Raw genomic sequence first — 13,687 nt, 5'->3', positions numbered from 1 at the left:
ACAAACTTATTTTAAGTGTTGTTACCAATTGCTGCTTTAGTTGGATATGTGGATGCGTTTAAGCCGAGTGCCTAGTTCTGCCTTAGAAGAGAGGACTCTAACAAAGTTTTAAATGCAGTACTGTGCTTTCAAATGAAGTGGTCCTTAATTATTTTGTAGCAGTGCTGTTCCCTTGTTCAGAACTCTAGCTTCCTCTGTAATATTTGAATTTACAGCTTGTTAATTATTTTCATAACTGATTACTTGCTCACACCCTTGCCTTAAATGCAAGGTAGAGGAGGAAGTAAGTGCACATTAATTACAGACTAATTTTGTGTGCAACTGCTGCAAAGTAGCTCACACACTTGAAATTTGCTTCCTAGAAGATTTTTGTGTTCATGTTCTAAGCTGAATTTTTAATAAGCATTTTATTGGGAAGTGTGTGTGTATGTGTACATATATATATACACACACATACACACTTATATATAACCAGGTAGCCAGAGCAACAGTGTGTATTTTGCAGGTGACTTCCTTACATAGTAGTATGTCCAGTTCTCATTTTTGTATGATATGATTCAGGAAAACCAGTCCACCTTCAGCAGCTCATTAATCAGTTTTCTATAGCACAAATCTCTCGAGTTTAATTTTCTCCATCTCACCTTTGGCAGAAAAGACTTTTTTTCTTTTTGGTTGAGTTGCTAGTATAATTGCCCAATTCTGTGGTTGCTAACAATCCATCTGGCTAAATGGATGTTAGAGCTAACAGGGCTTTTTTTTTTGTCTTCAAAACCTCAGCAACTTTTGAGGAAGGTGAATTAGGAATCTGTTGAGGTTTGATGAAAAATGGGGGAGGAAATTAAATCAGACTAGCTTTTCTTGTTATAAACTCTTGTTATTACAACCTAGTTATTCCAGCTCCCAAGACCATTTTATGTTCATGACATTGCAGATCAGCATTCAGTGGAACTCGATACTCCAGAAGTTCCACATTTCACTGGGAACTGTTGGCCCAAACTCAGGTTGCAGTAACTGTCACAACACAATTCTGCACCAGCTCCAGGAGATGTTTAATAAAACGCCGAACGTGGTGCAGTTGTTACAGGTAATGTTCTAAAAAAATTCTCTCAAGCAAATTGCAAGATATTTAAGAGCTGAATTCTGATTAAACTGTTCACTTCAAAATTACATGTGTGTTAGGACTGTTAATGGATCTCATTGCCAGAAGGTGTCTTGGGGAAGATTGTTTTCCCTGGCTTTTACTTTTTGGTAAAGCTGCCTGATCTCTCAATATCTGTTCTCCCTCAGGTTTTGTTTGACACTCAGGCTCCGTTAAATGCCATCAACAAACTTCCAACCGTGCCCATGCTGGGTCTGACTCAACGCACCAACACTGCCTATCAGTGTTTCTCAATCCTGCCACAGTCCCCCACACACATCAGGCTGGCTTTTAGGAACATGTACTGCATTGACATCTACTGCCGGAGCCGCGGCGTGGTGGCCATACGGGACGGGGCCTACAGTCTCTTTGACAACAGCAAAATAGTTGAAGGGTTTTACCCTGCACCTGGACTAAAGGTGACTTGTTTCTGTGTTTTCTGGCATGTTGTAAAAAAATGAGATTCTGACTTGAAGTATGGATCTGGCGTGAAGAGCTTCATGAAGCTTTTTTTGTGAAGAGCTGCCGTCCTTTCAGAATTCTGAGCACAGAAGGAAGTCTGTGATTAATCAGTAGATTTGTTAATTAGTTTGAATTAAAACATTTCCTTTCAGAAAACTAGCATCAAGTGTTAGGGTTTGTGGTTTTTTTTCTTATCGGTACAATAAAATAACTTAGAGGCTGCTTCAGGCAGTTAAAACTTGGTGAAGCTTTGTGACTAGGCTGTATGTATGCTCCAGGATTAACAACTGCTCCTCACAAACTGTGATGTGTGGCAGTACAGTGCTCATACGTTGCAGGTCAGAAAATGCTCCATGTCAGATGATTCTAGACAGAAACTTCTCTTTTAAAATAGTTCCCATCAGTGTGTGGAAGAAGCCTGTGGCTTTGCTTCTAAATACAGCTCTGGTCTGCTCTTCCTGAAAAATGAGCCTGTGCATGCTGACAAAATACCTGAGGGCAACTTGTACCAATGCTAGTTATACTGAAATATTGGAAAGTGGCACCCGCAGAGAAACAGGCTATTTTGCTAATTTTTTCTTCTGACAGTTGCAGCTGAATGCTGATTCTCTGGCACTGCATTTAACTGGTCCTGAACATCTATCTCTTCCATGAATTCCAAGTGGAAAGCTAATGGGAATAGGAAGGGGATTGTAGATTCCCTTGCAAAGTATAAGAGAATGAAATTGTAAAGGTAGAGGAGGAAGTCATTCAAGAGAGTTGGCAAGTTCCTCTGAGAGTACTATGGAGGAGGTGACCTGGGTGTTCCTACCCAAACAGGGCAATTTTAGATGTGATACAGTAGGTTCTGGCTACTTGAGAGTTGTTCTGGGACAGCTATTTGCAGGTGTAGGGTTTTCCCTATTTTGAAGGAGAAAAGAAAAATGTTGGTATTTCAATTTACTGGAGATAATTCATGTTAATGAGCAAGGTGTCTCTGTTTATGAATTGATATGGTTTGAAAACTAATTATACTGTAATTAATGGATGCCCTCTAGTAGTTAGTTCCATAGACCTGCCTGTCTCTTATGTGCTGTAGATAATAAAGATGGTATTAAAACTCGGTAAATACTGTGTTCATTTACATAATAAATTTTAAACAGGGAAATTGCTAACAAAACTGACTTCTCCACAGACATTCCTGAACATGTTCGTGGACAGCAATCAGGATGCACGGAGACGATCTGTAAATGAAGACGATAACCCACCCTCTCCTATCGGAGGAGACATGATGGATTCTTTGATATCACAGCTTCAGCCCCAGCAGCCACCACAGCAGCCACAACAACAGGTACCCTTCAGGCAAAACAAATGTTTATTGTCTTGCACAATGGTAGGTTTCTAAGAACTTTATGTTCTAAAAGGATTAGCAGTAGCAGAATGGAAAGGGAGACTATAAACATGCTCTGCTGTGGAATTCCCCTTCGGGCAAAATGTATTAATTTATTTTGCCATTTCTCATTCCAGTGTAAACAGCCCATAGCATATGAACAGCAGCTTTGGAAGGTCACATGAGACTTGCTGCCTAGAAGGGAAGAACTGAGGGAGGGAAAACAACTGTCTCAGATAAAAGATGGGAGGGGGAGTCACGAGGCTTTGCTGTTACGGGGTGGCAGATAAAAGGAACGAGGTACAGAGGTGTTATGTCTTGAGAAGAAACTGAAAATAATAGCAAGCACTGAACAATGTGATAGAGAAAATCAAACAACTTATGTTGATGGACCTATAAGACCCAACTCTCATTAGTCTTCTGCACGTGCTTAACTTCAGTTTTAGAACAAAATGATCCAAAAATTTTGTTGTCCTGTGTTGACAATTTCAGCCGTTTGCCAAACAGGCAGGAGCATCGGGAGCGTATCCTCTCACCTCACCACCCACCTCCTACCACAACACAGTGACGCCGTCCCCGTCCATGATGCACACGCAGTCACCAGGTAGGATGGCTGGGAGTCTGTGTGCACCTGCAGCTCTTTGTGCATGCATGTTTTTTCTATTATTTGAGCTGTGTTTAGCCCCAAGTTAGACAAGAGAATGCACTTTACGCTGTGTCAAAAAAAAGCAAAGTCCCACCATGCATGTTTTGAAAAGTACATTTTGAAGCTAAAAAAGAAAACATGAAGTGAAACTGTCATATTTAGCTGTGTAATACTTGGGACTGTTTTGTTCTTACAGTTTGTAAGTTGCTAAGGCGAAAAACTGTTAATTTTCAATACCTGCTTCTTCAGAAAAGCTTTTAATCACCAAAGCTCTGCTTTCTGCTCCCAGCTGTTGTAGCACAACAGCTGAAAAATATTTAAATTCAGGGAAGGACTGGGCAGGGGGAAATGCCATTCTCAAGCCAAGTATTTTGGGAAGTTTCCTTTGTGTGGTAAATCAGTCTGAAAAATATAACACTCGTGCATGTACAAAATAAAGCCTTTGCAAAAACAAATTCTCTTGAATCTTGTTTGCTGTCTCCCTAAAAAGGAGGGAGCAGTTGATAGAAAAAATTAGAACAGAAAGATGGGAAATGTGTATGTCAAGTGACATGATGTCTTTGATCAGGAAATTTGCATGCTGCAAGCTCACCTAGCGGGGCTTTAAGAGCACCATCACCAGCATCCTTTGGTCCAACTCCTTCACCTTCCTCTCTTGGAATCACAATGGGACAAACAGCTAACTTTGCCAGCCCACATGGTGAGTTCTTTACTAACAGGTGTATATATAATTAGAGGGAGGGCAGATTGGCTTCTTGAAATCTCGAGCAGACCTAAGTTAATTGAGAAAAATTCATGTTTTGTAATTGGCTCAAGGTTTCATGTATGAGGGTGTAACTCTTAACAGTAGTCGAAAGAAGCTGCATGGCATGTTGAAGTGTTCCTAACGTTTAAAAATGGACTATCAGTCACTCCTTTCTGCTTACTAATGTGGGGAAATTCCATGTGGTCTTGTAGCAGAACAGTGGCTGCAGCTTTTAATGAGCATTGTCTGTTGTTAGATTAGTTAATGGATTTTCACTGCTTACATTTCCTGGAAAAATAAGTGGAACAGGTTAGAAATTCAAATATTTGCAATTTGAAAATGTTGTCAAAGTCTGGCTGGTTTGACATACATATATGTGAGCAACATGCCTTTCGGTTGTTTCCTTTATTAATTAGGTTGGTTTTTTGGAAAGCTGCCAAAACAATTGTTTGTGTAATCACGGTGCATTGGAAACTGTTCTATAGATCACAGTAAATGAACAGTTCAGATGGTAATTTTGGCACACCAATTTAACTGTTAAGATGAACAAAGTGAGATAGATTTACAACAGACTGTTTAAGAAGCTTGTTCTGATCAGTCTCTATAGCAGAGTACAAAACCAAAGATATTTTTGCAGAGGTAATTGCCAGATACTGAATAGATGAGGAACAGTCTAGCTGAGGCTTCCATTTGCTAAGGAGCAGTAGAATTCCAAGTCTGTAGGCAAGAGCTCCTTTTAGTTTAGATCCTGTTATGTGTTGAACATGACAATTTTCCTTTACATTCAATTGTATTTTACTTTTTTAAAAATACAACCTGAAAACCCCCTCTAATGTTTTTTTATGTGGTTGTAAAATGCAGTCTAAAAGCTTGCAGGCACTTTCATACTTTACAGATTTTGGTAAGAGCTTTTTTAGATTTCTCTATTAGAAAGCCTTTTACTTTTTGAAGAAATAACAATGGTCTTGTAACATCTGTAGGTACCATAGACCCAAGCTCACCATACACCATGATGTCACCCAGTCAGCGTGCAGGGAATTGGCCAGGATCTCCCCAGGTCTCTGGTCCATCACCAGCAGCACGGATGCCTGGAATGTCACCAGCCAACCCTTCCCTTCATTCACCTGTCCCCGATGCCTCTCATTCCCCACGAGCTGGAACAAGTAGGCTTCTTTATCAGTGGTATAACTGTGAAACACTCATGTTTAACGTTTCTAGTTCTGTTCCTTTTGGTAGTTGTGTGTCAGCATAACAGTCCTTAGTGCCCTTGTGCAGTAAAATGTCTAAGGAGATTAAGTCTTTATTCTATCCTAGTTCAAATCTTCTGTAACAAATTTGAAAATGAGCTAAATCATACAGCACAAACATCAGCAGGATTGATACCTCTTGTTGCAGTGCAGAAGTCAGTCTGAAACTACTGAGCTCCGTGACTGAGAAAAAAGTCTTCAGAGTGAAAGCAATGATAAGGCACCAATTTTAGTATTTGCCAACCCAAATACTAACTTTTCACGTCATAGATTTGTAATGCTGCTCTTGCACGACTGATTTAGCCATCTTTACGTCTCATTGAGTTTGTTGTGCCAACCTACTGTCTGCTGGCATGCTGCAGAGAGAGGAAAAGGGAGTAGGATTTTAGTGTTACTGAGATTCTTTGCATGGGTGGAGGGTCGAAACTAACTCTTTGTCTATCTGATGCCTATCACTAGGCAGCCAAATTCTTAATGATTAAGCTTTGGCCCAGAGAACTCATTGATGTGTAGTGACACCAGTTTAAGTGAACACATTCCTTGTATTTCAGCTTAAATCCTTCCTTACTGCAAGTCCTCTTTGTGCCCCAGCAGGTTCCCAAGCCATGCCGACTAGCATGCCTCCGCCTCGGAAACTACCTCAGCGCTCCTGGGCTGCGTCCATTCCTACAATCCTCACCCACAGTGCCTTGAATATCCTGCTGTTGCCCTCTCCTACCCCTGGGCTTGTGCCAGGACTAGCTGGCAGCTATCTGTGCTCCCCTCTTGAGCGATTCCTTGGATCAGTTATTATGAGGAGGCATCTTCAGAGGATCATACAACAGGAAACGGTGTGGTTTGAGTTTAATAATTTATTTCACAACTGTTCTTTGTCATGCTTCTGTGCTCCCATGTCTTTCAAGTCGGGCACAAACTGAAATGCGTCAAATGCAATAACTATTTGCTGTTAGACTTCTTGCTGTACTTCTGAATTTTGCCATCTAAAGCGGCTAAATTTAGAAAAATAATTTAGTTCTGCTTCTTTTCCACACAAATTGGAAGTGGAAAACCTGTTTGGTGAGGTGCAGTTGGGTAACTGGTATTATGATGGCAAGACTGTGACCAGGTTTTCAGATGCCATGGCTTCTGTGAGTTTAGCATGTCCATTGGGAATTAACTAGAACAGCCACAGGATTACTATGGAAGCCACTACTTGGCAGGACTGCTCAAGAAATTAGTTAGCAGTTGACATTAACTGAACTACTTGGTCAGGAATGTTGCTTTAGGATTTGGGACAGACAGTGTGTGCCTCTTCACTTCTTTGGCATGGATTCAGTGACAGAGAAAGAAGCCAAATCTTGCATAAATTTAATTCTCAAGGCAATTTTACCTGTATTCAAATATCATGTGTTTCTTTCTGGAAAGAGAGGCTGAACACTGCACTCTGGGAAGGGAGTGAGAGTGTGTGTATGTGTGTGTGAGTTCACACTATTTAATGAGTGACTAATTGACTGTGGTTCTTCTTTTTATGCAGCTACAGTTAATAAACTCCAATGAACCAGGTGTAATTATGTTTAAAACGGAGGCACTGAAGTGCAGGGTTGCTCTCAATCCTAAAACCAACCAGACCTTGCAGCTGAAAGTAACACCTGAAAATACAGGACAGTGGAAATCAGAGGAGTTGCAAGTGTTGGAGAAGTTCTTTGAAACAAGGGTATGTACTCAAACTGTGAAAGTTTAAATTTTTGTGCATTGCTTTTAATTTCTGGTGGTGTTTGGAGTGGTACTGCTGATCACTGACATGTGTAAAGGCTGCAAAATATGAGATTAACAGCTGTGCATGTTGGTTACATATTAAATGGTATAGCTATTATCTAAATAGGCACTACTAAACTGGGTCTTTCTTTAGGTTGCAGGACCACCTTTTAAAGCGAACACCCTGATAGCCTTCACAAAATTACTAGGGGCTCCCACTCATATCCTGAGGGACTGTGTACACATCATGAAACTGGAGCTGGTAAGTTAACGTAGTTCACTGTACTTTGGTTATATTTCTTAAAAGGTGTTGTATCTTTATCTACAAACACATGAATTACTCTAAATTTATATATATGCTACTTAATGTTATTAAATAAGTTTTCGTTCTGCTACTAGCTCTCCTGGAAATTCCCAGAGTTTCTCCTTTAAACTGATGATTTGAGAATCTGCAACCATGTTACTGCACAGCAGACATATGCATAGGCTGACTGGATTCTTGTTTGCCCCATGCTCAGTTTTCAGAGTTATTCTGACTTTGCTAAACCTGGCAACATCTGCAAGTTTAGCTGAAGAGGCACATTCTGCTTTATGATGTTTCCCTGGTTCATAGCCATGTATGTCACTGACATGAGACCTTTGCTGTTCTTTCCCTGTGCTGCTCTTTCTGAACAGTTCCCTGATCAGGCAAGTCAGCTGAAGTGGAATGTGCAGTTCTGTTTAACAATCCCTCCCAGTGCTCCACCAATTGCGCCTCCAGGAACACCTGCCGTTGTGCTGAAATCCAAAATGTTGTTTTTCGTAAGTAGAGATACCTGTTTTAAAATTCTGTGGGCTGCATGACTCTGAGATCATCAGGGGTTGGTAGCAAAACACACACCTACTGTATCTGACAGCTGTAATAGCTGAAAGTGTTGTGCTGTTTGGAAGCCTGGATTTACGTGCATCTCTTGTAACGAGTTCGGTTCGTATTCCTATTCTCTCTTCTATAAAAGCACAGCAACTCTTCCATGTTTTGTGTTCTTGGGGAGATGTTGACAATATATAAAGTTCAGCTCCCTCTGGGCTGCATCTTCCAAGCGCTCAACTTCTGTGTGTTTTGTTCTTCTTTGAGGCACTAACCACCTAGATTAGCTGATGTGCACATTAGTGGTCCTGGGAGCAGGAATTAGATGTTTAGAACAAATCCATATTAGTGTTTTCTGAGGCAATGCTCACTGCAGTGCTTTTGAGAAGAAAATAGTCTCCACCTGATTGATAATTTCTCTGTTACAGAATTGATGTCTGAAAACTGAGGGGTTGGAAATACATGCTGTCTGTAGGCCTGGAGTGTTTAATTGTATCAGAAGTTGCACTGAAGTACGTGGTCATTCAATTTAACACACTTTTTGGTTTTTTTCCCCACAGCTCCAGCTAACACAGAAAACAACAGTCCCACAGGAAGCTGTTAGTATTATTGTCCCAATTATTTATGATATGGCATCGGGTACAACGCAACAGGCTGACATTCCCAGGCAGCAGAACTCTTCTGTTGCTGCTCCAATGATGGTTAGCAATATTCTAAAGAGATTTGCTGAACTGAATTCACCACGACCAGGTACTGTACATGTCCAGTAGATATATTCTCTTCACCCAGACATCTGTGACAAATCTCCAGTGTAAAACTAAACCTCTCTTAAGTCTGAATTCTTCTTGGTTTCTATCTTACTTCTTTAGTAATTACAAACTCCTGATGTGACAGGCAATACATAACTTAATAGCAAGTACTGGCAACGCAGCAGAAGGTTGCACTGATGATTCAGGCTGGGTTTTGCTGTTCTGCCCAGGTGATAGAATGCACCTCTTGTTGGCCCAACTCTTGTGTCTCAGTAGGAGTCACACTTTTTAAAAGGGCCCAGAGTGAGTCACAAGAAATATGCTATGGTCAGTTTTCATGGTTAATTATGAAGTTATTCAGCTTAACAGTAGAATATAGAGGGATGTTGAAATAGTTATCAGAACTTGTCCACGTGCTGTGAATGATTAAAAAGTAATTGGAGTGACTGTATACTCCTTTGTCAGTGTGTCCACCAACAGAGGCGCATACAGTTCTGTCCACCAGACATGCTGTGAAGTGTTTGAGCTAGGCTGTTCTGAATGTTCATTGGCCTGTAGGTAGTCCACTGTGAGCAATGTTGTGCTTTGCTTTCCCTCTTGTTTGTCATGCTTTTTACTTTTTTTTTTTAGTATCTGAAACACTGAACAACAGTAGCAGGTTCTTTGGGCAGCATGTTGTCTGTAAGCAGTAGTTTGGGGTCCTAATACACAGATGGCTCATAAGAACAATAACTTTCAGTTCTGCTGAAGAACAAAATTTTTCCAGTAACCCAGTGAATAGATTGAAGTTGTGAATCCAGAAGTTGACTCTTACTTCTATTCTGTATAATTATTCATCTTGTTACGTGGTAATTTTAACTCTGCTTGATGGATTATTTTGATTGCTAGAACATGAGCAATGTCTATCTTAAATTGGTGTGGGTATGCATACATTTCTGGAAATTGTGATGGGATTTAAATTAACATGCTTTTTCTGTTTAACATGTAGTAATAGTGTAGGTAAATAGGAGAGAAAATAGCCTTGAGGGCATGTGGGGTTTCCTGTAGGAGTTCTGTATGTGGTACAGAGCTGTTGTTCGTATAGCACTTTTATTTCAAAATAGGTTAACTAAACTTCAGGTGTTGCTTTTGGAAGGTGCTTCCCCACCAAGTTCCCTGGCATGGTGAAGGGTAGATACTTGCTTTGCTGTTTGTTGTTGTACTAAGTTGCGTTTTAAAGTAAACCCTCCACAAAATGCCGCAGCATAGCAAGTGACTGTCAAAGCTGCTCTTGAGATCCCAGGTGAGATGCTTTCTGATGATCATTAGGTAGATAAGAATGGACATTTTTTGTTTGTCATGCAAGTTTCGAAGCAGTTTGGGAATGCAGTACAGGGAGCAGAGTATAGACAGGGAAAAAAATGCATAGGAAAAGAGCTTGTGGCCCCAAGCAGGACCTTATCCAGGAAAAGAAGAACGTAGCTGGTTGAGCAGAGGACATTTCTAGTAGTCCTTCCTCTGACTTCTAAAAGAAACAATGAGTCTGTATGGATTGATTGATTTCCACCACCAGCCAAAGTAGGATCTTCCATGAGGACACTTGAAATGCAATTTCCTGTGTTTTTATTGTCGAAACATACATTATTATATCTGATAAAGGAGAGCAAGATACCTTCTTTTCTTGGCCACTGATAGGGGAGCCAACTGATGAAAGTAGATAGCTAGGAGACTTCTTTTACAACAGCAGTACGTGGGAGATCCTAGATGCATATCCTTTCTCTTCTGATCCTATTGCGCTGTACCTGGGATTCTCCCTGTTAGCTCTTCTGCGCACTAGTTGCAACCTGCTTGGTTAAGGGAATTTTTCACTGTTGGAGTCAGGAAGGAGCAGGGCCTCCCATCATGCACGTACAACATTACTGGCACTTTTGTTGTAACCCGGAATCAGTGTTGCCTCATTCTGGCTGTAACTTTTTTACCTTTCTCTCTTTGTGAGAAAGTCTTTTGTATTCAGCTTAATTTTCCTCTTAATAAAATGGTAGTGCCTGAAAAGTAAGTTCCTCTGGAAGAGTTTTCTTTTCAGATCTGTGGGCAAACACATTCTGCTGTGTTTAACAGTAAAATGTTGACTCTTTGTGAGTAATACACTGTCTTTCTGAGATCACTTTACCTATGCCTCCATGGGAAAAAGTACTTTGCTTTGGGAAAATAATTGTATGAACTGAGATGGAATCAATGTCCTGGAATAATAGGTTTAAACTTGAGCTGTAAGTCTACAATCTGCAAAGTATGTAGTGGACATCAATCTGGTAAGGAAATGAAAGTCCCTAAGGATGCTGGAGGTCACCCTTAGAGAGGAGCTCAAGGGATTCATGTTCCTTAACGCACTTCATGACTGACATTTTTAAGTGTCTGATTTTCATTGATGCAGTGGATGCTACTTAGCCCAGATTTGTAGCTTTGATATGATAATGACTTGCCCAAAATAATCTTGGGAATCCCTAGTTTGGCAGTTAAGATTAATGCATCCCAACAGGCTCTGCTCTTGTCTCTTTGCTCACACTGTTGCTCCTTCAGCAGCAAAATTCAGTGTCTTCTAATTGATGTGTCTTGAAATATGCAGGAAAAATTCAGCCCACAGTGACCAGGGTATGATAGTAGCTATTAATTGTATTCTCTTACCAGGAAATGGTAGATGAAAATCACAGCTGCCTGATACTTCACCTTTTGTTGTTCTAATTAAACCCTTTTGCTTCTGTCAGTTTTAATTTCTTTAAGCTATTCAGAATGTGTGTGTTTTTGTCAACAAGTGCTGGTATTCAAAACTCGAGGTAGCTGTGGCTGGTTTTTCCTCTCTGTATTAGATCTCAGCTGTTGGAAACAACAGTCTACTTGCTCTGTATTTTATTTTGCAAGTTTAGATGTCAAGGGTAGAGCCAGAGCAATGTGGTTGAAAGAAACAGATTTCTGACTTCTGCCCAGTCTTGGAATTAGAAATGTTTCCAAGACTAGGCTTAGGACAGAAAACATCTTCCAGCTGTTTCAGACTTGAGCCTTTTGAAATGTTTAGTGTCTGCTCATAATCAATAGAAATAAAACTTGAAAAAGTTGGGCTATTTTCTTTACAAGATGTGGTGCTTTTCATTAATAACATACAGAAAGATTTGGACTGCAATAAATTCTAACGTAGATTCAATCTGACATTCAAAAGCAAATAAAAGGTAAAGAGTTTCTTGCAATTTTATGACCAACCAGAGCAGTCCTGCTGGGAAAGCCAGAGCTACTTCAGCTAATAACTGTTACAAATCCCAAAGTCCTCGGAGGTCGCTGGGATCTGTCGCGTGTGGCGCAGCCTCAGCCCCTGCCCCGCGGGGTCCCGGGGGGTGTCAGGGTGAGGAAGGGCTGTCGGGGTGCGGGACTAACCTGTCTCTTTTCCCTGTTCCAGAGTGAGGAAGGGCTTTCCGGGGCGCGGTGCTAACCTGTCTCTTTTCCCTGTTCCAGGTGAATGCACAATATTTGCAGCCGTTCGTGATTTGATGGTTAATCTTACGCTGCCCCCTGGGGGGCGTCCCTAGACACTTTTAAAAGAAGGCTGAAAGTGAGACAAAACAGCAAAAAAAAAAAATATATATATAAAAAAAAAAATAAAGCCTTCGGTTAAAAGAGGACGTTTTAATTTTACCTTTTTTTCTAAGAGCTAAATATAAACTGGCAAACTTTCAGGGATGCACTTTCATCACATGAGTATCACCACGACTTTTGTATAGTGCTGTTGTATAGTGTGTTTTAATGGGAGACACTTCAGACTAGGTAATAGATTGAAGTATCAGCTTGCTGGTAATAGATTTAATATTCTGTTTTATACTATAAAGATTATGAAAATGCCAAACTTGTTTGTTTTTCTGTTTTTCTTATGTTTTGGTGTAATAGTCTTTTTTTAAGGCAGGTCTGTCATTTTTGAATACTGTAAAACTGTGACAAACTTTATATTGAAGCTGTATTTTAATATGACTGCTTTGAATCCTTAAACAATTTATTTGGGCTTGTTGTAAACATGTCCCCAAAAAGCAATATTTAATAAACTGGATTAAAAAATCTTAAACTGGATGTTGTATAATCTTCAAATTTATTCCTCTCCACTGTAGCCACTGACCAGATCTCGTGTGTTCACACTTACTTGACTGTCTCTGTATGTGACCTTGCTTCCATACATACCACATACACGTGATGCTAACTTAAAAACCCAAACAAACCTTTATTTATTTATTCTGTGGGTTTGATTTGTTCTAAGTCAGAGTAGAACAGAGTTTGTTCATTTTCCTGTTTGTACAAATAATTACTAATTACTTCAGTGCTTCCTTTCTTTGCAGTCACAAGGAACTACACCTGTTCTGTCCCAAAAGCAAAGTTTAGTGGAAGAAATAACCTTTTTTCATCTGTCATGGAATCTGTAATAACAGATTCTTATTTGTAGAAGCAGGTAAGGTAGGAGCTGGAACTGCATACCACAAAATTGGAGAGGCTGATCCAAAAAAGAAACAACCTCACATTTGACTTTTTGAATTGGATGTATGTAAATAAGTTTGTCAGTGATTACTGAAGGCTCTTCTAACTGAATAAAATGTCCATCTTTAGGAATTACTCTGTCATTTAACCATTTGTCCTCATGGATCAGTATTCTCAGATTTTTATCGAGTTCAAGTTGGTTTCCTGACTTCCTGCAAAAGAGTGGCTTTCTGCTCTGCTGCTTACTCCCTCTGCAGAGCTCTCT

General features: G+C 40.1%; 1 protein-coding gene across 2 annotated transcripts in view; it reads left to right on the top strand.

The window, feature by feature from the left end:
* Window positions 1–13,023, top strand: part of MED14 (mediator complex subunit 14) — a 34,102-nt gene extending 21,079 nt beyond the window's left edge. Inside the window, exons 20-31 of one of the 2 annotated variants that reach the window (XM_027689024.1) lie at window positions 932–1,084; window positions 1,288–1,557; window positions 2,775–2,930; window positions 3,462–3,573; window positions 4,184–4,315; window positions 5,341–5,523; window positions 6,202–6,437; window positions 7,121–7,300; window positions 7,496–7,603; window positions 8,017–8,142; window positions 8,749–8,938; window positions 12,418–13,023. In XM_027689024.1, coding sequence (XP_027544825.1) covers window positions 932–1,084; window positions 1,288–1,557; window positions 2,775–2,930; window positions 3,462–3,573; window positions 4,184–4,315; window positions 5,341–5,523; window positions 6,202–6,437; window positions 7,121–7,300; window positions 7,496–7,603; window positions 8,017–8,142; window positions 8,749–8,938; window positions 12,418–12,491 — 1,920 coding nt within the window. In that variant the 3' untranslated portion in view covers window positions 12,492–13,023. Of the gene's footprint in view, window positions 1–931; window positions 1,085–1,287; window positions 1,558–2,774; window positions 2,931–3,461; window positions 3,574–4,183; window positions 4,316–5,340; window positions 5,524–6,198; window positions 6,438–7,120; window positions 7,301–7,495; window positions 7,604–8,016; window positions 8,143–8,748; window positions 8,939–12,417 lie in introns of both variants that reach the window. The other variant, XM_027689023.1, reaches the window with a different exon arrangement.
* The last annotated feature ends 664 nt before the right edge of the window (window positions 13,024–13,687 follow it).

This window comes from Neopelma chrysocephalum, unplaced genomic scaffold (assembly GCF_003984885.1).
Source record: "Neopelma chrysocephalum unplaced genomic scaffold, ASM398488v2 Primary Assembly neopelma1_76, whole genome shotgun sequence".
NCBI lineage: Eukaryota > Metazoa > Chordata > Aves > Passeriformes > Pipridae > Neopelma > Neopelma chrysocephalum.
This window is presented reverse-complemented; position numbering and strand designations above follow the sequence as displayed.